The sequence below is a fragment of the Haliotis rubra genome, unplaced genomic scaffold (genome assembly GCF_003918875.1).
Source record: "Haliotis rubra isolate DU_JTF1 unplaced genomic scaffold, ASM391887v1 Scf759, whole genome shotgun sequence".
NCBI classification, from domain to species: Eukaryota; Metazoa; Mollusca; class Gastropoda; order Lepetellida; family Haliotidae; genus Haliotis; species Haliotis rubra.
This window is the reverse complement of record NW_025767478.1, coordinates 437,718-459,913: the sequence shown is the minus strand read 5'-3', so window position 1 is coordinate 459,913 and position 22,196 is coordinate 437,718. Positions and strand designations below refer to the sequence as shown.

General features: G+C 42.6%; 1 protein-coding gene across 1 annotated transcript in view; it reads left to right on the top strand.

Annotated features, from left to right (window-relative positions):
- LOC124260268 (multidrug resistance-associated protein 1-like) overlaps positions 1–21,867 on the top strand; it is a 60,035-nt gene extending 38,168 nt beyond the window's left edge. Inside the window, 20 exon segments of the mRNA XM_046694527.1 lie at positions 520–604; positions 1,656–1,725; positions 1,938–2,064; positions 2,928–3,104; positions 4,584–4,612; positions 4,614–4,749; positions 5,685–5,871; positions 6,245–6,338; positions 6,491–6,617; positions 7,552–7,783; positions 8,504–8,772; positions 10,772–10,813; positions 12,370–12,569; positions 13,719–13,842; positions 14,102–14,203; positions 14,919–15,065; positions 15,696–15,854; positions 18,394–18,560; positions 19,595–19,789; positions 20,807–21,867. Coding sequence (XP_046550483.1) covers positions 520–604; positions 1,656–1,725; positions 1,938–2,064; positions 2,928–3,104; positions 4,584–4,612; positions 4,614–4,749; positions 5,685–5,871; positions 6,245–6,338; positions 6,491–6,617; positions 7,552–7,783; positions 8,504–8,772; positions 10,772–10,813; positions 12,370–12,569; positions 13,719–13,842; positions 14,102–14,203; positions 14,919–15,065; positions 15,696–15,854; positions 18,394–18,560; positions 19,595–19,789; positions 20,807–20,921 — 2,784 coding nt within the window. The 3' untranslated portion in view covers positions 20,922–21,867.
- The last annotated feature ends 329 nt before the right edge of the window (positions 21,868–22,196 follow it).

Here is a 22,196-nt window from a genome sequence, read left to right as displayed (position 1 = left end):
TCCATCTCTGAAAACTTCAAACACTTCAAAAACTCCTCCCTTCCCTCTTACATTTTGTTGCTGTTTCATAAATAAATAAGAAATTAAAAAATATAAACAAAATGTGAAACAAAATTTAGGGACAGTGTGTAGCCAAGTGGTTATTCACTTGCTCACTCACTCACTCACTCACTCACTCACTCACTCACTCACTCACTCACTCACTCACTCACTGCACTCACTCACTCACTCACTCACTCACTCACTCACCACTCACTCACTCACTCACTCCACTCACTCACTCCTCACTCACTCACTCCTCACCACCTCACTCACTCCCACTCACTAGACTCAATGAAATCAAATGAAATGAAATGTTTCAACATAAACACATCTGTGTACCGGTAGTCATTATTTCACGTCGGAATGAAAATTCAGGCCAGGCACGAGGTTTGTAAACACATAAAAAGATACTGACAGCCTTGAGTGTACTGACTGGCTCATTGTGAGTATTGACATGCTGATTGTTTTTACCGACAGGCTCAAGTCTCAGTGGGCCGAGTTGGCAAGTTCTTGAGGAATGGCGACTTAGATCCCGACAATGTTTCTCGGGACCCTTACGCCGGTGAGCATTCCATCAATTTGTTTTTGGTTCTAGGGAACCAGACTGTATCAGTGGCTTCATGTGTTAGACAAATCCTGTAATCAACAGCATGAGCATCAGTTACCGGCTTCATGTGTTAGACAAATCCTGTAATCAACAGCATGAGCATCAGTTACCGGCTTCATGTGTTAGACAAATCCTGTAATCAACAGCATGAGCATCAGTTACCGGCTTCATGTGTTAGACAAATCCTGTAATCAACAGCATGAGCATCAGTTACCGGCTTCATGTGTTAGACAAATCCTGTAATCAACAGCATGAGCATCAGTTACCGGCTTCATGTGTTAGACAAATCCTGTAATCAACAGCATGAGCATCAGTTACCGGCTTCATGTGTTAGACAAATCCTGTAATCAACAGCATGAGCATCAGTTACCGGCTTCATCGGCTTCATGTGTTAGACAAATCCTGTAATCAACAGCATGAGCATCAGTTACCGGCTTCATGTGTTAGACAAATCCTGTAATCAACAGCATGAGCATCAGTTACCGGCTTCATGTGTTAGACAAATCCTGTAATCAACAGCATGAGCATCAGTTACCGGCTTCATGTGTTAGACAAATCCTGTAATCAACAGCATGAGCCTCAGTTACCGGCTTCATGTGTTAGACAAATCCTGTAATCAACAGCATGAGCATCAGTTACCGGCTTCATGTGTTAGACAAATCCTGTAATCAACAGCATGAGCATCAGTTACCGGCTTCATGTGTTAGACAAATCCTGTAATCAACAGCATGAGCATCAGTTACCGGCTTCATCGGCTTCATGTGTTAGACAAATCCTGTAATCAACAGCATGAGCATCAGTTACGCAATTGGGATATGATAACATGTGTCAACCATGTCAGCGAGCCTGACCACCCGATCCCCTAGTCGCCTCTTACGACAAGCATGGGTTTCTGAAAACTAATTCTAACCGGCAGATCTTCATGGGTACCTCCAAGATAAATCTACCACTCTGTTTTAAAACTGACATCTCAACTTTCACTAACTCACTATTGTCTGTATTTCAGAAAATGCAATCAGTGTGAAGAAAGGTACTTTCACTTGGGACAAGACCCAGCCCACTCCTACGCTCAGGAAGTAAGTCTACCATAGGGATATCATCCTCGATAGTGCAGGGATGTGAATATGTACTCCGGACCTAGTCACTATGTTTATACATGAAGGAACTGCAAGAATAATAGCATGACCACATCATTTAAAGGACATTGTAAAAGAAGGCTGTTATTGTCAAGACAGTTACCTGGGTTGATTTTTGTGATTTGACCCAATTCTTCTTGCTTTGTGCTCAGTGTGAACCTGGAAATCCCTGACGGCAAGTTGCTGGCTGTGGTGGGGCAGGTAGGCGCAGGCAAGTCATCTCTCATCTCGGCCTTCCTGGGGGAGATGGAGAAGATCCAGGGAAACGTCGTCCTTAAGGTATGTGTGTGTGTGTGTGTGCTTGTGCATGTGTGTGTCTGTATGATGGGGGATGCATGTGTTTGTGTAGGGGGTACATGTATGTGTATATATGCTTGTGCGTGTGTGATGTCTGCTGATTGCATTTTCGCGTGTTTGCGAGTGTGTTGAGTGATGTGATGTGTTGAGGCCAGTTGTGAGTGAGTGAGTGAGTGAGTCAATGGGTAAGTTTTAACGCCACTTTTAGCAATATTCCAGCAATATCACGGCAGGGGACACCAGAAATGGGCTTCACACATTGTACCCATATGGGGAATCGAACCTGGGTCTTCAGCATGACGCACCCGTGAAGGTCCTGGTTAGAATATTGGCCTTCAGTAACCCATGCTTGTCGTAAGAGGTGACTAACGGGATCGGGTGGTCAGGCTCAGCTGACTTGGTTGACACATGTCATCACTGGATTGTCTGGTCCAGACACGATTATTTACAGACCGCAGCCATATAGCTGGAATATATTGCTGAGTGCGGCGTAAAACTAAACTCACTCACTCACTCACTATCAGGCCATAATCTTGCATGTGTCTCTAAGTGTATTATAACTTAGTAAGTCCGAGAGAGTGATATATTTACAAAATGAAAATTCACTAGCCATTCGGGCCAGTGACTGTAGAGATTTACTGGCCCAACTGGATTTTTACTAACCACAGGCTAGCGGGCGAGTGGCTATTTCTCACACTGAGGAGGATGATAACTTTACATTACTTAAACTACCAATCATATAAGTACATCTATTTTCAAAACGTATTAATCAAAACTTGTCAACCATATGGTTCTGTCACATCATTATGATCTGTGTGTTCAGGTGTAAACGTTTCTGATTGCAGAGCTCAATAGCGTATGTCCCGCAGCAAGCATGGATCCAGAATGCCACACTGCAGGACAACATCCTGTTCGGGAAGCACTTCAACCAACGCAGATATAAGAAGATCGTTGACGCCTGTGCCCTGCAACCTGACCTTGACATTCTACCTGGAGGAGATCAGACAGAGATTGGAGAGAAGGTATGCCAACAAAATGCTCCAATCATTTCTCTGGCTCCAAGTCCACGGAAGGATACAAATTGAAGTTTTATGTCTTGCCTGCCAATCATTCCACAAGATAATGCTCTGAATATGTTCTGTACATACCCAGAACACTCAAGCACTTTGGCAACAAGTCCATGGTAGGATACAAATTGAAGTTTTATGTCTTGCCTTCCAATCATTCCACAAGATAATGCTCTGAATATGTTCTGTACATACCCAGAACACTCAAGCACTTTGGCAACAAGTCCACAAAAGGATACAAATTGAAGTTATATGTCTTGCCTTCCAATCATTCCACAAGATAATGCTCTGAATATGTTCTGTACAAGCACTTTGGCTCCAAGTCCACGGAAGGATACAAATTGAAGTTTTATGTCTTGCCTGCCAATCATTCCACAAGATAATGCTCTGAATATGTTCTGTACATACCCAGAACACTCAAGCACTTTGGCAACAAGTCCATGGTAGGATACAAATTGAAGTTTTATGTTTTGCCTGCCAATCAGTGTGCAAAAAAACCACTGGCCCGCTAGTCCGTGGCTAGTAAAAATTCAGTCGGGCCAGTAAGTCTCCACAGTCACTGGCCCGACCAAGTGCTGACAATATCTTATTCTCATCTATTTTTGCAATCTTTTACTTAGTTTCTACTTTCAAATTCCAGGCTAATGAATTATTTTGTGGGCTAGTAGCTTTAAGTCATAGCTAGCCTGACTGGCTAGCAATATTTGGAAACTATTTCAAACACTGCTGCTAATCACACCACAAGATCTCTCCTTCAGATGTCCAAACTCTTACAGCGGTGTATCAGCTTTCATGAAACCTGCTGACAAATTCCTCCTTTCTGTACCTCCCTACAAGCTGAATGGGGTGGTGGGGTAGTCTAGTGGTTAAAGCGTCCGCTCACCACGCTGAAGACCCGAGTTCGATTCCCCACATGGGTACAATGTGTGAAGCCCATTTCTGGTGTCCCCTGCCATGATATTGCTGGAATACCGCTAAAAGCAGCATAAAACCACACTCACTCACTCACTGAATGCTGCTTCATCCTGATAATATCAGTACTGTATCAGTGCTTGTGATGTTTTAGTGATTAATGTTGGAGACTTGCTTCACTTGAATTTTTCATACCTAATAACCCGTGAAGGTCCGGGTTAGAATTGATCTTCAGTAACCCATGCTTGTCGTAAGAGGCAACTAACGGGATCGGGTGGTCAGGCTCGCTGGCTTGGTTGACACATGTCATCGGTTCCCAATTGTGCAGATCGATTCTTCTGGTGTTGATCACTGGATTGTGTGGTCCAGTCTCGATTATTTACAGACTGCCGCCATATAGCTGTAATATTGCTGAGTGTGGCGTAAAACTACTCACTCACTCATACGTAATAAACTGACACTTTGTATTACACCTGGAATTCTATTAAAACAAGGAATCACTCACTTACTGACTCTTTCAAGGGAATCAACTTGAGCGGTGGACAAAAGCAGTGTGTCGCTCGCCCGTGCTGTGTACAATGATGCTGACATCTACCTCATGGACGACCCTCTCAGCGCCGTGGACTCTCATGTGGGGAAACACATCTTCCAGGAAGTCGTTGGCAGCAAGGGGATTCTCAAGTCAAAGGTACCAGACCATCTCCTAGGGTGGACTACTGGGGACATGTTTTAGTCCAAATTTTCATGTGTTTGTTCATGCACTTTCGGCCCCAAACTGTCAATTGGTAGTTGAGTGGCCTAGTGGTTAAGCGTTCGCTCATCATGCCGAAAAGCTATGTTCAATTCCCTAAATGGGTACAGTGTGTGAAGCCTATTTCTGGTGTCTCCTGCCATGATACATTCTCTTCCCACAGAGGTTACTCCTGTCATATCTTCCTACGTAACCTCTGTTCTAATACGGCCATATTTCCCGGTTCTCGTAAAATCCCCTAGCGGCAAAAGATCGCAACACGAATTATCTCCCTTCTTTCTATCCAATCAGAACACGTGTTACATCGACTTAGATTCAACTTGACTAACACAAGCAAATGTGAGGCCACAAATATCCCCCATCTGCCGGGGACTTGTGTTGATGTTACATACAAGACGTTTAATGGCTAGCTTGTCCGTTGTCAACGAGGGCGATGGAGACGCCACTGATCCGCCATAACATGACTGAGTTCTGTCTAGAAGAAACGTTTGAGCATCGCGCAGTGGAAGAGGTTTAGTTTTCTCGAAGTATACGGAAATTACCGAGGCCTTGCGAATGATCACTTTTGAAACAACGTCGCTGATTGCACAACTAAATCTGATTACCACCAATCACGAGTCTTGAACGCTCACACCATGAAAGGGCCGTATTAGAACAGAGGTTACGTAGGAAGATATGATAGGAGTAACCTCTGTGGGAAGAGAATGGCCATGATATTGCTGGAATATTGCTAAAAGCAGCTTAAAACTGAACTGTAAATTGAGTTTTCCCACTATGTCAAAGGCACTTGAATTTATTTCATTGATAGCCCCTGAATACTGCTTTTCTGCATTAGACTGCATCCTATGTCTAATGTTTTGTTTGAATCCTAGACCCGAGTCTTGGTGACTCACGGTGTGCACTGGCTGCCAATGGTAGATCAGATTGTGGTGATGGTGGATGGGGAGATCTCCGAGCTGGGATCATATGAAGAGCTGCTGAGTCATGATGGACCCTTCGCACAGTTCCTGAAAATGTACCTCACTGAGGACGTGGAGGATGAGGAGGACGACCCAGAGAGTAAGTTGACCAGGGGTTGATCCAGAGAGTAAGTTGACCACGAGCTGGCACAGAAAGTAACAGAACTTCGTTCTGCCCAGGGCTGTACATTCAGTTTGAACCCTGTATGGATGGCTACAATTACAGTACTCAGAGTGAACAGTGATGATGATGATGATGATGATGATGATGATGATGATGATGATGATGATGATAAACCTGGTTTGTGAATCCCAATGCTTTAATATTTGATTAATTTCTTCCCACTTTTTAAAGAGTCCGGTTTTGATTCTTAAAGAGATTTTTAGAATATTCCCCATTAAGTTTTGAATGAATATACTAGTTTATATCCCTGATTTGAATGTTGTCAGTGATAAATATATTTGTTTTATAGTCCAAGCTATGAAGTCTAAGATACTCCAGAGAGTTGACTCCGTCACGTCTGATGCCACATCTGGCGATGAACAGATGAAAGCAACATCACAAAGGTGGGCTTTGAAAATCAATTCTTTTTGCATGTTGTGTTCACTGCACTGAAATATTGTATCTTATGTTCACTGGAAAAAAATAGATGAATTCATCTCAGGTAAAAAAACCCACTGTCTTTGACACTGAAAGTGTTTAAAAAATTCTTTGGCAGGAGGTTGAGTCGTCGGTTCAGCAGGACTGTGTCAGAGTCGGAGAAACCGGGGGCACCGGAGAAGAAGGCAGAGAAGGAGAAGGACAAGGAAAAACTGATTGAGGAAGAAAAATCTGAAACTGGAAAGGTCAGACTTATTTGCAGCTTCTTTTCTGCTTAAAATTCAAGTGCACCTCTTTAATGTCACGTCACGCCGAAGACCCGGGTTCGAATCCCCACATGGGTACAATGTGTGAAGCCCATTTCTGGTGTCCCCCGCCGTGATGTTGCTGGAATATTGCTAAAAACGGCGCAAAACGATACTCAGTCAGGCTTAAATGTCATGTTGCGTAACTTTTATTGATGGGTATGGTGTAACAAGTATCAAGCATGCATTGGGCTTAAAGCTTTAGATTACAGTGGTGGCCTGTTGTTTAAGACAGCACAATTTCTCTCGTAGAGTTATGTCCCTTGGATATGCCAGCATCCTGTGATTATTTAGTCAAATCCAACAATCACACAGGTTTCAGGTCTATCTGAAACTTACCAGTGCTCAAGAATTTTATACAGATATTAAGTATTTGATTCCTACAAGGCTTGAGCTTTCCTCTATCAGCACACCATGATGTTACAGACATATGGTTCAAAGCAGTGTTGAAACATACTCAGGCACTCAAGCTATAGGCAACTTGTCAACAATCATGATCTTCGTCCTTTAAGTGATGTCTTACAGGCGAAGGCCTGGTGCACATAGACTAGACTAAGATCTGGCTTTGGGCATCTTTAGATGATCTTCATCATCTAAGTGTCCTGATGTTTTACAGGTGAAGGCTTCTGTGTACATAGATTATGCTCGAACTATCGGCTTCTTCACGACAATCATGATCTTTGTCATCTTCATTGGCGCATCGTGGGGTGTGGGAGCTGTGGGGTGTGTTCTCACACACACACACACACACACACACACACACACTTTGAAACTTTACAGGTGAAGGCCTCTGTGTGTATAGACTACGCTTGAGCTTTTGTCTTGTTCACGACAATCATGATCTTCGTCATCTAAGTGTCCTGTCATTTTACAGGTGAAGGCTTCGGTGTACATAGACTACGCTCGAGCTATCGGCTTGTTCACGACAGTCATGATCTTCGTCATCTACGGTTTGTACCAGTTTGCCAATGTGTACTCCAGCGTGTGGCTAAGTCAGTGGACGGACGACCCGCTGCTGATGAACGCGACGCTGGCAAACACATCCGACTACCAGAATCGCAACAGCATGTATCTCGGAGTGTACGGAGGTCTTGGTGTGGCACAAGGTGGGTGTAGATTCTTCACGATCTTCTTCTGAAAACACCAATGAAGATCGTGGTTAGAATTGATGTTCAGCAATCCTTGCTTGTTGAAAGAGGATGACCAATGGGATCGGATGGTCAAGGTCGCTGACTTGGTTGACACTTGTCATGGTTTTCCAGTTATGTAGGTTGATGCTCATGCTGTCAATCACTGGATTGTCTATTCCAGGATACAGACTGCATTCATATATACTCAACAAAATAAGTTAAGGATCACCCCAATTTTCAATATTAAAGTATTTAATAGTTCATATTATGATCCATATAATACTTAAATATTAAAACCCGCCTCCGTGGTGTATTTGTTAGAGCATCAACCCGGAGAGCGGAAGGTCGTGGGTTCGATCCCCATCACTGGATGGTTGGTTAGTTACTGCCATTATTGACTGACAGGTTAGTTCGTTACAGCCAATATTGGTTGGTTAGTTCATTACAGCCATTATTGGTTGGTTGGCTAGTTACAGCCATTATAGTTTTGTCGGTTAATTAAAACCATTATTGATTGGTTGGTTTGTTACAGCCATGATTGGTTGGTTAGTTCATTACAGCCATATTTGTTGGTTGGCTAGTAACTACCATTATTGTTTAGTTGATTAGTTACAGTTATTATTGACTCGGTTTGTTACAGCCATGATTGGTTGGTTAGTTCGTTACAGCCATTATTGGTTGGTTGGTTTGTTACAGCCATTATTGTCCTCTGCTACTCGCTGCTGGCATCAACGAGGATGGTGAGGGCCGCTGGCAACCTCCACGCCAAGATGCTGTCCAATATCTTCCGCTCTCCTATGTCCTTCTTTGACACGACACCCATTGGCCGAATCGTTAACCGCTTCTCTCGAGATGTCGAGACTGTCGACAACAACCTCCCCTCACTGCTGCGCATGTGGATCAACACCGTCTTCTCCGTCGTCAGCACCATCATCGTCATCAGCTACAGTACCCCCATCTTCCTGGTTGTCATCGTCCCGTTGGGATTCCTCTACTGGTTGGTGCAGGTAGGTCGACTTAACACAGGTGCACCAGGTGACTCAACAACGAAGGATCTGGTGATCAGGCAGATTTCCACAGGACCCGCGTGTTTCCGTTAACTCAAATGGGTTATGTTTGTGAGTCACTTGGCCGTTATGGAAGCCTGAAACGATATCTTACTTGTGTTTAGATCGCTTCACGGAAGTTAAAGAATCAAAACTACTTACTAGTTGTAGTAAAATATGCATATGATTGATGACCATAAAGATTTTCTACTTGACACAACATGGCATAACCATTTCTTCCACCGGAAGTGAGGGTTGTAGTCAAAGTAACGTAATAATATTGTAAGTAGTCATTAGTATGATGACACCCACCTCGCTGCAGCAGAGAAATTGTTATGATATCGCTAGTAGTCATGCAAAATCCTATTATTAGCCCATCAATAAAATACATATTTTACTACCAGTAGTAAATTGATTTTGATTTATATTCGGTGAAAACAAACCTAAATACCATTTATCCTCAGACTGGCGGATGTTCGACGACAGTAGCATCATTTTAAAAATAAAAATTTGTTAGAATTAATGCCAAGATTATAGTTTGTTTTCATCAAGTTAGAAAATCAAGACTACTTTCTACTCGTTGTTAAATATGCTGGAATCATAACCAGAAAGCGGATTTTTGCATGGCACAACTTATAACATACCGATTGATTTCTTCGGAAGCCGAGTGGGGGTCGGTCCACAATACCTCTACTAGCGATAAAATTTCTTGCTACATTTCCCATGGTTAATGTCCACTCCGCAGTATGTAGATACACTAGTCAATGTGCGTCTTTATATTTTTGTCTTATAATCCTAATTAGGTTTATTATCACACTTGTATGCATTTGAAACTAAATAAAAAAGCGGACGTCTGCTGATACTTATAGTGAATTTATAACAGAACTGTAATATCTAGACATTTATAGTTTGCCAATGTGAGATCATAATTACTCCTAGTGCATGTTGTCTGTCTCATTACACTTCTTCACGTGAAAACAATGTTCTGTTGAATGCTACGACAAATGAATAAAACAAAATGCAAATATTAAAATTAAAACAGATTAAACTTATAGGAACAATATCAGGGCCATTACCTTGTTATGTTCCATTCCACAAAACTGTTCCAAATGATGTGTCTTTTAACAGTTTAATCATGAGAAAAAGTGATAAATCTTTTCAGGTATTGAGGTGTAAACCAGCACACCTGGCAACTTCACTGCATTGTCCGGCCTTCCTTTAAAACAGTAATTTAGTGGGCAATCAACAATGTATTTGCCCGGTTAATCCAGGGCGTTGTTTTTAATACAGACGACACGACCAGAGTGTATTTATAGATTAGTAAATCTACATACATAAACACTACACCTTTTGACAAATTCCGGCTGCAAGATAAAAGTATTAATTCGAAAAGCGCTAGTTATCGTTAATCAGCACGATGCGATGTTTATAATGTTGAATGTTACTCCAGACACAAAGAAATGCCAAATGGGAACCGTCAAGATGGGGTAATCTAAGTTAGTTATACCTGTTATAAATTCATTAACTGACCATCAAGTGAATGATGACAAATAACAGCCATTATTGGTTGGTTGGTTTGTTACAGCCATTATTGTCCCTCTGCTAATACAAACCGGCGCTGGCATCACATGAGGATGGAGGTCGAGCTAAAACAACACCCCACGCCAAGATGCTGTCCAATATCTTCCGCACCAATCCTATGTCCTTCTTTGACCACGACACCTATTGGCCTAAAATTAAATCAGTAGATTGTTAACATATGGCTTTCTCCACAGCAATGTCGAGACTGTCGACAACAAGCCTGTAAACCTCCCCCCTCTGTAGATGCGCGCATGTGGATCAACACCGCCTTCCTCCGTGACATCACCAGCACCATCATGAAATTCGTTCCATCAGCTACAGTACCCCCATCTTCCTGGTTGTCATCGTCCCGTTGGGATTCCTCTACTGGTTGGTGCAGGTAGGTCGACTTAACACAGGTGCACCAGGTGACTACAACGAGGATCTGGTGATCAGGCTCGCTGACTTGGTTGACATGTCATCGTATCCAAATGGCGTGGATCAATGTTCATGGATTACAGCTTGACCTCCCTGTCCTTTCTTACGCTGTCTGTCATTTGTCATTGCGATTATCAGCTTCATTATAAATTCGTTAACCATAAGTCTCCAAGTCAATCTATCCATGACCATTCCAGTGAAACAAGAATATTCATTGCATGTATGACCCAGTCTGGATTCAACCTGTCACATTCCAGTGTCAATCAATACTTCCCTATCCCCGTGAAGACCCGGGTTAGATTGGTCTTCAGCAACCCATGCTTGTCGTAAAAGGCGACTTACGGGACTGGGTGGTCATGATGTTGACTGGATTGTCTGGTCCATACACATTGCTTTACAGACTTCTGCCCTTCTGCTATATGGCTGGAATATAGCTGAGTGCGAGGTGAGGTGAGGTGAAATTGTGTTTAACGTCGTGCTTGAGAATATTTCGCTCATATGACGACGTGCAAGCGTGTGTATGTGTATATGTGCGGCTGCTTGTACTAGCCCAGACTTAAGCTGGTTTTATAGTGCTAGCCCACTGAGATACCATGCCACATGGAAGCATGAATACCCCACTCAGACAAATTATACTGACTCCGAGCCGACCAGTCCTTGTTGTACCCATTAATGCCGAGCGCCAGGCAGGGACCAACAAGTACCATATTTTAATGTCTTTTGGTATGACACGGTCGGGGATCGAACCCGCGACCTTCCGCTCTCCGGGCGGACGCTCTAACCACTACACCACGGAGGCGGTCGCTGAGTGCGACGTTAATCAACAAGCAATCAGATAAGGACCGTCTTTGTCTGGAGAGTTGAAGGTCGGTGGTGTGATCCACTGTCACGTCAGACAAAAAACACTTAAAATATTGTGCTTGCTTTTTTCTGGTTGCCATTCAGTGAGTGAGGATAGTTTTATTCCACTTTTAGCAGTATTCAATCAATAACATGATGGGAAGCACCAGAGTTTTGCTTCACACATTGTACACATGTGGGAATCAAACCCTGTTTGGTGGCATGATGAGCAAACACTTTTACCACTAGGCTAGCCCCAGTCAATCGCGATTCAGGGGTTGAGATAGATCACATGGTCAGGCCATGTGACATGTCATCATACAACAACTATGGGGACCGTTACTCATTACGTCAATCACTGAATTCTTCACACTTCTTTAGCTAACATCTGCTGATGCGTAAATATTATATTGATGAAAGTGATGAAAAGAATTTGCAAAATAAACAAGGAACAAAAAAATTATGGTGTCCCATCTTCACTCATGCTTTCAGGGGGTGGTGGGCTAGCCTAGTGGTTAAAGCATACGCTCGTCACGCAGAAGAACCAGGTTTGATTCCCCACATGGGTACAATGTCTGTAGCCCATTTCTGGTGTACTCCATATTGATATTGCTGGAATATTGCTGAAAACACAGCTCAAGCTCACTTACTGCCATTTACACATGTTTTCGCCATCAGAGATTTTACATCCCGACTTCACGTCAACTGAAGCGTATTGAGTCCACTACCCGCTCACCCATCTACACCCACTTCAGTGAGACTATCACTGGGGCATCCTCCATCAGGGCATATGGAGCCTCGGACAGATTCTACACCGAATCCCAGGAACGAGTAGACAGGAATCTTGTCTTCTACTTTGCTGGCATTGCATCCAATAGGTGGGTTAGCGTGCAGCTTCTGTGACTGCAATTTCTATATATTCAAGACGATGCGGGTTAGAATTGGTCTTCAGGAACCCATGCTTGTCTCCCCATGAAGATCCGGGTTAGAATTGGTCTTCAGTAACCCATGCTTGTCTCCCCCATGAAGATCCGGGTTAGAATTGGTCTTCAGTAACCCATGCTTGTCTCCCCGTGAAGGTCCGGGTTAGAATTGGTCTTCAGTAACCCTTGGTTGTCTCCCCATGAAGATCTGGGTTAGAATTGTCTTCAGTAACCCATGCTTGTCTCCCCGTGAAGATCCGGGTTAGAATTGGTCTTCAGGAACCCATGCTTGTCTCCCCCGTGAAGATCCGGGTTAGAATTGGTCTTCAGTAACCCATGCTTGTCTCCCCATGAAGATCCGGGTTAGAATTGGTCTTCAGTAACCCTTGCTTGTCTCCCATGAAGATCTGGGTTAGAATTGGTCTTCAGTAACCCATGCTTGTCTCCCCTGAAGATCCGGGTTAGAATTGGTCTTCAGTAACCCATGCTTGTCTCCCCCTGAAGATCCGGGTTAGAATTGGTCTTCAGTAACCCATGCTTGTCTCCCCGTGAAGGTCCGGGTTAGAATTGGTCTTCAGTAACCCTTGGTTGTCTCCCCATGAAGATCTGGGTTAGAATTGTCTTCAGTAACCCATGCTTGTCTACCCGTGAAGATCCGGGTTAGAACTGGTCTTCAGCAGCCCATGCTTGTCGTAAGCGTCGACTAACGGGATCGGGTGGTCAGGCTCGCTAACTTGATTGACACATGTCATCGTATCCCAATTGCATAGATTGATGCTCATGCTGTTGATCACTGGATTGTCTGGTCCAGACTTGATTATTTACAGACCGCCGCCATATAGCTGGAATATTGCTGAGTGTGGCGTTAACCAACAACAACCAACAATTACTGTATATGACCGCAGATTAGCTGAAGTTTGAGACTCTACCCTGGGTTTTGATCAATGCTCATGATATAAATTTGGACAATTATTAAGGCGATTGTCAAATTTCTTCAGAACTGATGAGAAGGGTGTTAACAAACAAAGAGAAAACATTATGCATGAGTGTCGCTACAGGTAACATGCTGTAACACAACATTAATTGTAATTTTTGTGGCTGCAGGTGGCTAGGATTTAGACTGGAGTTTCTCGGCAACTGTATCGTGCTGGCAGCAGCCATGTTTGCAGTGGTTTCGGAGGACCTAGCTGGTGGTCTTGTTGGTCTGTCTGTCTCCTATGCCCTACAGGTAGTTTCTTTACAGATATTTTTTATAGTTTTTTATTTTGTTGCATTTTTCAACATTTTATACAAACAAATAACAGTGATATATCTTTACAGATATGTTATTACATTTTATGTTTTAGACAGATAGATGAATTTCAGTAACCGGCCTCTGGCCCAGAATACATACATTTGATGATTTCTTTGGGCAAGATCATTTTCCTATTTTCTGTAACTGAGGAAGTGAGTGACATGAGGTCATTGAGCTGTTGTGTGGCCTGCAGGTGACAGGTGCTCTCAACTGGATGGTGCGGATGACGTCTGACCTGGAGACCAACATTGTGTCCGTGGAGCGCCTCAAGGAATACTCTGAGACCCCGACAGAGGTGGGTAGATAGTTCTCTTGATGCTGTGTGGCAAGAATGGCCAATTAGGTAACAAGCCAGTGATCATGTGATCAAGATGTAACTGTGAGATACTAACTGCCTGTTTATATACCTATCCAGATCACTTGACAGTGAATTTGATAATAGTCACATTGTACAGTAACATGTATTTTTTCAAGTAGGGGGCGTGGGGTAGTCTAGTGGTGACAGTGTTGGCTCGTCATGCCAAAGACCCGGGTTCGATTCCCCACATGGGTACAATATGTGAACCCATTTATGGTGTCCCCCATCGTGATATTGCTGGAATATTGCTAAAAGCGGCATAAAACCACTTCACTCACTCACAAATATTGAAATATTATGCAAATTGACTATTCATGATATGCAAATGGATTCCTTGGACATCTTCACACAAAAATGGTCTGGCTGTTGATCATTTAAGTTGGGAAGTATCCCTGATCCCTGCGGAAAGCAGCCTAAAACCATACTCACTCACTCATTCTTTCAAGGGATCGCTCAAGTCTTTTAACTTATGTGGGGCAGTAAATTCATTTAATGTTATTTGTGTGTTGATGCCTTCCTTATCCAGGCAGAATTATGCATTCCCCTTTCTTTGTGAAGCTACATCATCAGTAAAACAACTTGTTGGGTCAGCGTTTTAAATTTAAGCAATGATTTGAGTTAATGTTTATAGCTATATACTACTATTTCTCAGGCGGAGTGGGTTCTGGACAACCGTCGGCCCCCTTCACACTGGCCACAGAATGGCAAGATAAACTTTGTGAACTATGCCACACGATACCGACCTGGCCTTGACCTTGTGCTCAAGGGCCTCACTTGCGAGATTGATGGATCGCAGAAGGTATGTATAACTGTCAAAGGTTATCATGTTTCGGAATTAGTCTTCAGCAACCGATACTTATACCTAGTAAGACTCAGCTGACAGAACTGAGTATAACCCATGAAGATTCGGGTTAGAATTGGCATTCAGCAGCCCATGCTTGTAGTAAGACACAAATGACAGAACTGAGTATAACCCATGAAGATTCGGGTTAGAATTGGCATTCAGCAACCCATGCTTGTAGTAAGACACAAATGACAGAACTGAGTATAACCCATGAAGATTCGGGTTAGAATTGGCATTCAGCAACCCATGCTTATAGGAAGACACAAATGACAGAACTGAGTATAACCCATGAAGATTCGGGTTAGAATTGGTCTTCTGCAACCCATAGTAAGAGGCAACTGACAGGATCAAGTTTCGAGGCTGGCTAACTAGCATGATGCACATCATCGTATTCCAGTCGCATAGGTTGATGGCATCACTGGATTGTCTGGTCTGTACTTGATGATTCATACCCCTCAAACCCTAAGTACAATAAACGACCCTCATGCACAGCAATATATGGTGGCTGGAATGTTGCACATTATGCCATTAAACAACGAACAATAAAACTTGTTCAATTCAACATGATGTATGATGTGGTTACAGGTTGGGATTGTAGGAAGGACTGGAGCAGGCAAGTCGTCCATGACGGTGGCATTGTTCCGTCTTATTGAGGCAGCATCAGGAAGCATTGTCATTGACGGTATTACTGCGGGAAATATTGGTCTCCATGATCTCCGGTCCAAGCTGACCATCTTACCCCAGGTAATGATACATGTATTTATTATTACATCTTCATATTGTACTAGTTTTTTAAGAGTTAAGTCCCTTTGACATGCCAGGATTTCATGATCATCTGCCTGATGGCTCTTCATCCAGAGTTTGCCCTCTGTCAAGCAAATTGTGTGTTTTTTATAGTTCACCAACATGGTAAAACTGTGTCAGTTTCAGGTATGTCACTGACATGAAAAGATAATTTCAGTTGCACTCTCACTCACTCACTCACTCACTCACTCACTCACTCATAAAGATCTGTGTTAGAATTGGTCTTCAGCAGCCCATGTTTGTTGTAAGAGGCGACTTACAGGATCAGGTGGTCAGGCTCACTGACTTGGTTGACATGTGTCATCAAACATTATCGATGCTTTTCATATCAATCCCTGGATTGACTGGATTCAATTATTCTCAGGCTTTTCAGACTTCTGAGTGTGGCCTTAACTCTTTCAACACCAGTCAACCAGAGGCATTTACTGCCATGACAACGAGTTCCCAGAGACTCTGAGGTCATAGATGAAGCCTATGTTTGTGAAGGAAATTATAAGCTTGTAAAACGTCATTGCTACTACATCCCATACACCATTTAAAAGATCTAATCCTACTGTTGATAAATATGAAGTTTATTTTTATAATATTATTCAAACAATACAACTACAACTTAAATAAATTTATATTTGAATGAAAATGCAAGCTTACATTTGTAACGCCCAGATAAACCATAATTTAAAGGAGCAAAAAACTATGGCGATTTTTTCCATTTGTGACATGTCATAAATTGCCCGTGCCTTTTTCTTTTTTATATTTTCATTTTACGTAATCAGAAAATTATTATAAAAGATTTCTTAAACAATATGTGTGGTAAGCCTATTTCCGATATCTGCGGCTTTCCGCTTCGGTAAAATGACATAACAACTGAAAATACCTCCGTTTTGAAGCCAGATGAATAACATGCGGCGGCAAATCGTTTGATGTCGAGGGCATCGCTTAAAGCTCTGAACATCAACAATATCACTGTACCCTTGCCAAGAGTATTTTCACAGTTGTAAGAAGCGATTTTATTGGATAAAGATTGGTTTCTAATGACGCTTTTTCACCAGCCACAGTCTGCTATAAGGGTTGTGATTGGTCAAAATCAGACATTGACCTAAGGCAGCCAATCATATTACGGCAATGGTTACCGCCCTAAATGGCGAAATCTTTTAGATTTGGACAAAAGTTTTGGGTAAAATAATGCTATTCTGAACATATTAAGCAAGAAATCGCTACCAATACGTGAAATTATGGAACTTATTGGACGATGATCGTGCTAGGTTATGACCTGTGACAAAAATGCTTCATGTATGTATTTTCGCGATTAAACATCGTGTCCAGTGAAGATTGGCGAGAGCGAGATGTCACTTGTCAGTGACTTGACTTGCATTACATGATCGCACAAAAAGATGGAAATAGTAATTTTATATGTAAGTTTGACAACTTTTATGAATGCTGTTGTTGATTTTATTCATTAGTTTATTCAATTTATTTAATAATTTCCTCAAACATCATCCATTACTTTGCTCTTTGACAATGTTATTGTGGACCCGCCGTCAAGCATGTGTCCGAGAATCGTTGCTTTTTCAATAATATTGCGAAAAATAGTTTATAATTTTAATTCTGCTGATAATATATGATAAATTGAAATTTAATAAGTGTTTTCAGACATTGTGAAATGTGATAGATTTGATATATGAATCAAAAGTCAGGTAGGTTCCTAAAATTATGTCTCATTTTGACGTGACTACTGCCTGGCCGATTAATCGGCCTCCGGTGTCTGGGGACTCATAACGTTGTGGCCGATTATTCGGCCTGCGGTGTTGAATGGGTTAAACAACAAACAAACAATCAAGAAAAGATAACAGCAAACAAATCATTTATATTTTGTTTTGTGTGTTTGTTCTTTAACGCCGCGGGGCGGTGGGGTAGCCTAGTGGTTAAAGCGTTCGCTCGTTACGCCGAAGACCCGGGTTCGAATCCCCACGTGGGTACATTGTGTGAAGCTCATTTCTGGTGTCCCGCTGTGATATTGCTGGAATATTGCTAAAAGCGGCGTAAAACCAAACTCATTCACTCACTCACTTTAACGCCGCACTCTGCGAATCACTTATAACAGGATCATACAACAACATCCTCCACTGATGAATGTACACGGTCATTCCTTTGCTACCTGAGGTCTTATAGTCAGTTGTTGCAAGTAGTTTGTTTGTTATTCTCTAAAACTATTAACACCATGAAGGTTCGTGTCAGAATTGTTCTTCAGTAACCCATGCTTCTTGTAAGAGGCGACTAACGGGATCGGGTGGTCAGGCTTGCTGACTTGGTTGACACATGTCATCGGTCCCCAATTGTGTAGATCGATGCTCATGCTGTTGATCACTGGAATGTCTGGTCCAGACTCAATTATTTACAGACCGGCGCCATATAGCTGTGATATTGCTGAGTGCAGTGTTAAACAACAAACCAACCAACCAATCTAAAACTATAATTCCAGGACCCAGTTCTGTTTTCTGGCACGATGAGGATGAACCTTGATCCATTCAACCAGCACACAGATACTCAGATCTGGCAGGCACTGGAACATGCGCATCTTAAGAAGTTTGTGCATCAACTCCCCGTCCAGCTGGAGTATGAGTGTGGAGAGGGGGGACAGAATCTCAGGTAACATGACACATCACAGGACTCCGGTTCTTAGAGACCCAGTATACAATACTTCTCAAGGTCTTGTCTATGTGATCAGGTATGGTCCAATTCCATGTGACCAAGATTAAAATACTCCCAGCTGGAGTATGAGTGTGGAGAGGGGGGACAGAATCTCAGGTAACATGACACATCACAGGACTCCAGTTCTTAGAGACCCAGTATACAATACTTCTCAAGGTCTTGTCTACGTGCTCAGGTATGGCCCAATTCCATGTGACCAAGATTAAAATACTCCCAGCTGGAGTATGAGTGTGGAGAGGGGGGACAGAATCTCAGGTAACATGTCTGACACATCACAGGACTCCAGTTCTTAGAGACCCAGTATACAACTTTTCCAGGTCCTGTCTACGTGCTCAGGTCTGGTCCAATTTCAAGTCTGACCAAGGTCAGAAATATCTCCAGAACTGGGCTTGTAAAATATTTATGAAGAAGTATAGCATTGTTGTCTCAAGTTCTTTACCTTGGCTGACTGTTAGCCTGACCTGACCTGACCTGACCTGACCTGACTGAAGGTCAAGAGAGCTCATGTGTTGACCTGTTTTCCCCAGTTACATGATTAATTTAAAACATCTTCATCATAACAAAACCCATGAAGATCCGGGTTAGAATTGATCTTCAGTAACCCATGGTTGTCGTAAGAGGCGACTAACGGGATGGGGTGGTCAGGCTTGCTGACTTGGTTGACACATGTCACCGGTTCCCAATTGCGTAGATTGATGCTCATGCTGTTGATCACTGGGTGGTCTGGTCCAGACTTGATTATTTACAGACCGGCGCCATAATATAGCTGGAATATTGCTGAGTGTGGCGTAAAACTAATCACTCACTAAACATCTTTTCCCCATAACAAATCTGGAGTGATGTCCCCCAACTGAGAACTCCAGTTCTATGTTTCCAGTCATCCTAGAATCTTAAATCTGTAGCTACCAACTGTGCTGAACTTTTGATATTTGTTACAAATGTTTAACTTAAACACAAACACTTGTTTCCAGTGTTGGTCAGAGACAGTTGGTCTGCCTGGCGCGGACGCTGTTGCGGAAGACAAAGATCCTGGTTCTAGATGAGGCCACAGCAGCTGTGGATATGGAGACCGATGATCTGATTCAGCAGACGATCCGGACCGAGTTCAAGGATTGCACTGTTATCACCATCGCCCACAGACTCAACACAATCCTTGACTATGACAAGTAAGGTTCTATAATTCGACTGACTGACTGAGTTTGGTTTTACGCCGCTTTTAGCAATATTCCAGCAACATCACGGCGGGGGACACCAGAAATGGGCTTCACACATTGTGCCCATGTGGGGATTCAAACCTGGGTCTTCGGCATGACGAGCCAACGCTTTAACCATTAGGCTACCCCACCGCCCCCTATAATTCGAAAACAGACCAACTATTTGATTTCCTGGATAGGGTGAGGGTGAGGGTTGGGACTTTAATTTTTGAGACAAATTATTTTTCATGACAATTTGTTTTGCGTAAAGGGAGACCCAAAGCTATATTTTTAGCAATCCATGGATAGTCTAGGGTTCATGTGTTTTGGTCAAACTATTTTTCAAGCATTTGCAAGAACAGATATATTTTTCAAAAACACTGTGCATGCCCCCAGAATATCAACTTGTAGACTACCTTGCCTGTGTCTTTAGTGGATAATGGTTTGCAAGATGCTTGTCTTATCTTTTCAAGGAATTGTTCAGTGGGTGTCAATGAAATTGTTTGTTGATAAGAGTTAAGGCCCAGTATGAGGGGCGGTGGGGTAGCCTAATGGTTGAAGTGTTTGCTCGTCACGCCGAAGTCCCGGGTTTGATTCCCCTCATGGGTACAATGTGTGAAGCCCATTTCTAGTGTCCTCTGCCGTGATATTGCTGGGATGTTGCTAAAAGTGGCGTAAAACCATACTCACTCACAAACTCTGAGCATGAATTTGTCGTTACTTTAAATATACCTCCTCTTGGATCACTTTTGATGGTTTGCGATGATAATTGGACTCACTCTGTTAAATGGTCTAAGAATTGCTGAAACAAAATATTGTGAGAGGAAAATGTCAATTTAAAAAAATAATGAAGTATTACTTAATCTTATGTCTTCTGTTCAGAATGGTAAATTAAAATAACAAATTAAATATTACTTTTCACACACTTACATTTTCAGTTCAGAATACTGCTGACAATTTGCACTCACCTGACTTGTGTCTGTGTTGCAGGATCATTGTGTTGGATCAAGGATTGATAAAGGAGTTCGACAACCCAGATAACCTACTCAAGGACAAGTCCTCTATATTCTATGGCATGGCCAAAGATGCAGGCCTCACATCTTGATAGACTCCAAATACATATACTGGCAGGTTTCAGCACATGCACGCAAATATATGGTGTATACATACACACACACATCAGTGATTGGACAGTTTCAGACCTGAAACTAAAGTAGTTCCGGAATCCTGACAGTCAGACCTGATGTCTCCATGCAGCTTGTCAGTAAATGACATAATGTCTACAGCAGCTCTGGCATTAGATATGAGAAATCCTGATCTCCAAGGTTGACTGATATCCATGTATATTTTTCTACCTGATATTTATCATTTTCTACAATATTAATGTCATTTATGCTTATTGTAGCCTGATTTCCATGGTGATGAATTTAGAGGTTGTGATCAGGCATGTGATGCAGTGCCGTTAGAAATAGTCCCAATCTCCTCAGATATTGTTCAGATACCATCACAAGAAGTCCCCAAACCCTCAGAAATAATCCCAATGCCATCAGAAATAGCCCCAGTCTAATCAGAAAAAGCTCAAGTTCAGTCACAAGTAGTCCCAGTACCATCTGAAATAATCCCAGTGCCATCAGAAATCGTCTCGCAGCCATCAGAAATCGTCTCACGGCCATCAGAAATATACTAGCGGAATAAAGTAACTGTGCATTATTTGATGTTATGCCATATTTTAATGCAAATAGATAATAACATGATTTGTGGTGTTTTCCTTAACTGTTAAACTGTTGACAGGATAAGATCGAAATCTGTAGGATTTCACACTAGGCATCATGACACGCTCTTGAAGAGTTCACAAATTCAGCATCGTGTGTCCACCATTGGTGTTGATGCAGGTTTGACAACAACGACGACGACACTAAACGATTGAAGATAGCTTGCTAATTGATGCTCCATGTCTGCTCCATTTCATCCCAAACATTGTCAACAGAGAACGGGTCCGGAGAAACAGCTGGCAAGGGGAGTACCGGAATGTTCTTCTGCCTGAGGAAATCTGTCACAACACAAACGACATGTGGATGGGCATTGAAGCGTGAAGTTACGTCTCTGTCCTTGAATGAATGGCTGCACATGAGGCCCAATAATCTCAACTCTGTATCGCAGTCAGATTGCCACTGACAATGACAAGTTGTGTCGGAGCATGAGATGTGATGCCGCCCCATGCCATAACGCGTTCGCTACCAATATGTCGATGTTAAACAACGCACGCGTCAGCATACGGTTCAACATCGCTGTCTGTACACCTTTGCCCTGCCATCTGAGCTGTCCTCGACTCGTCAGTGAACAAAACACCATCCCAATCCTGTCTCTTTTGCCGTAGATG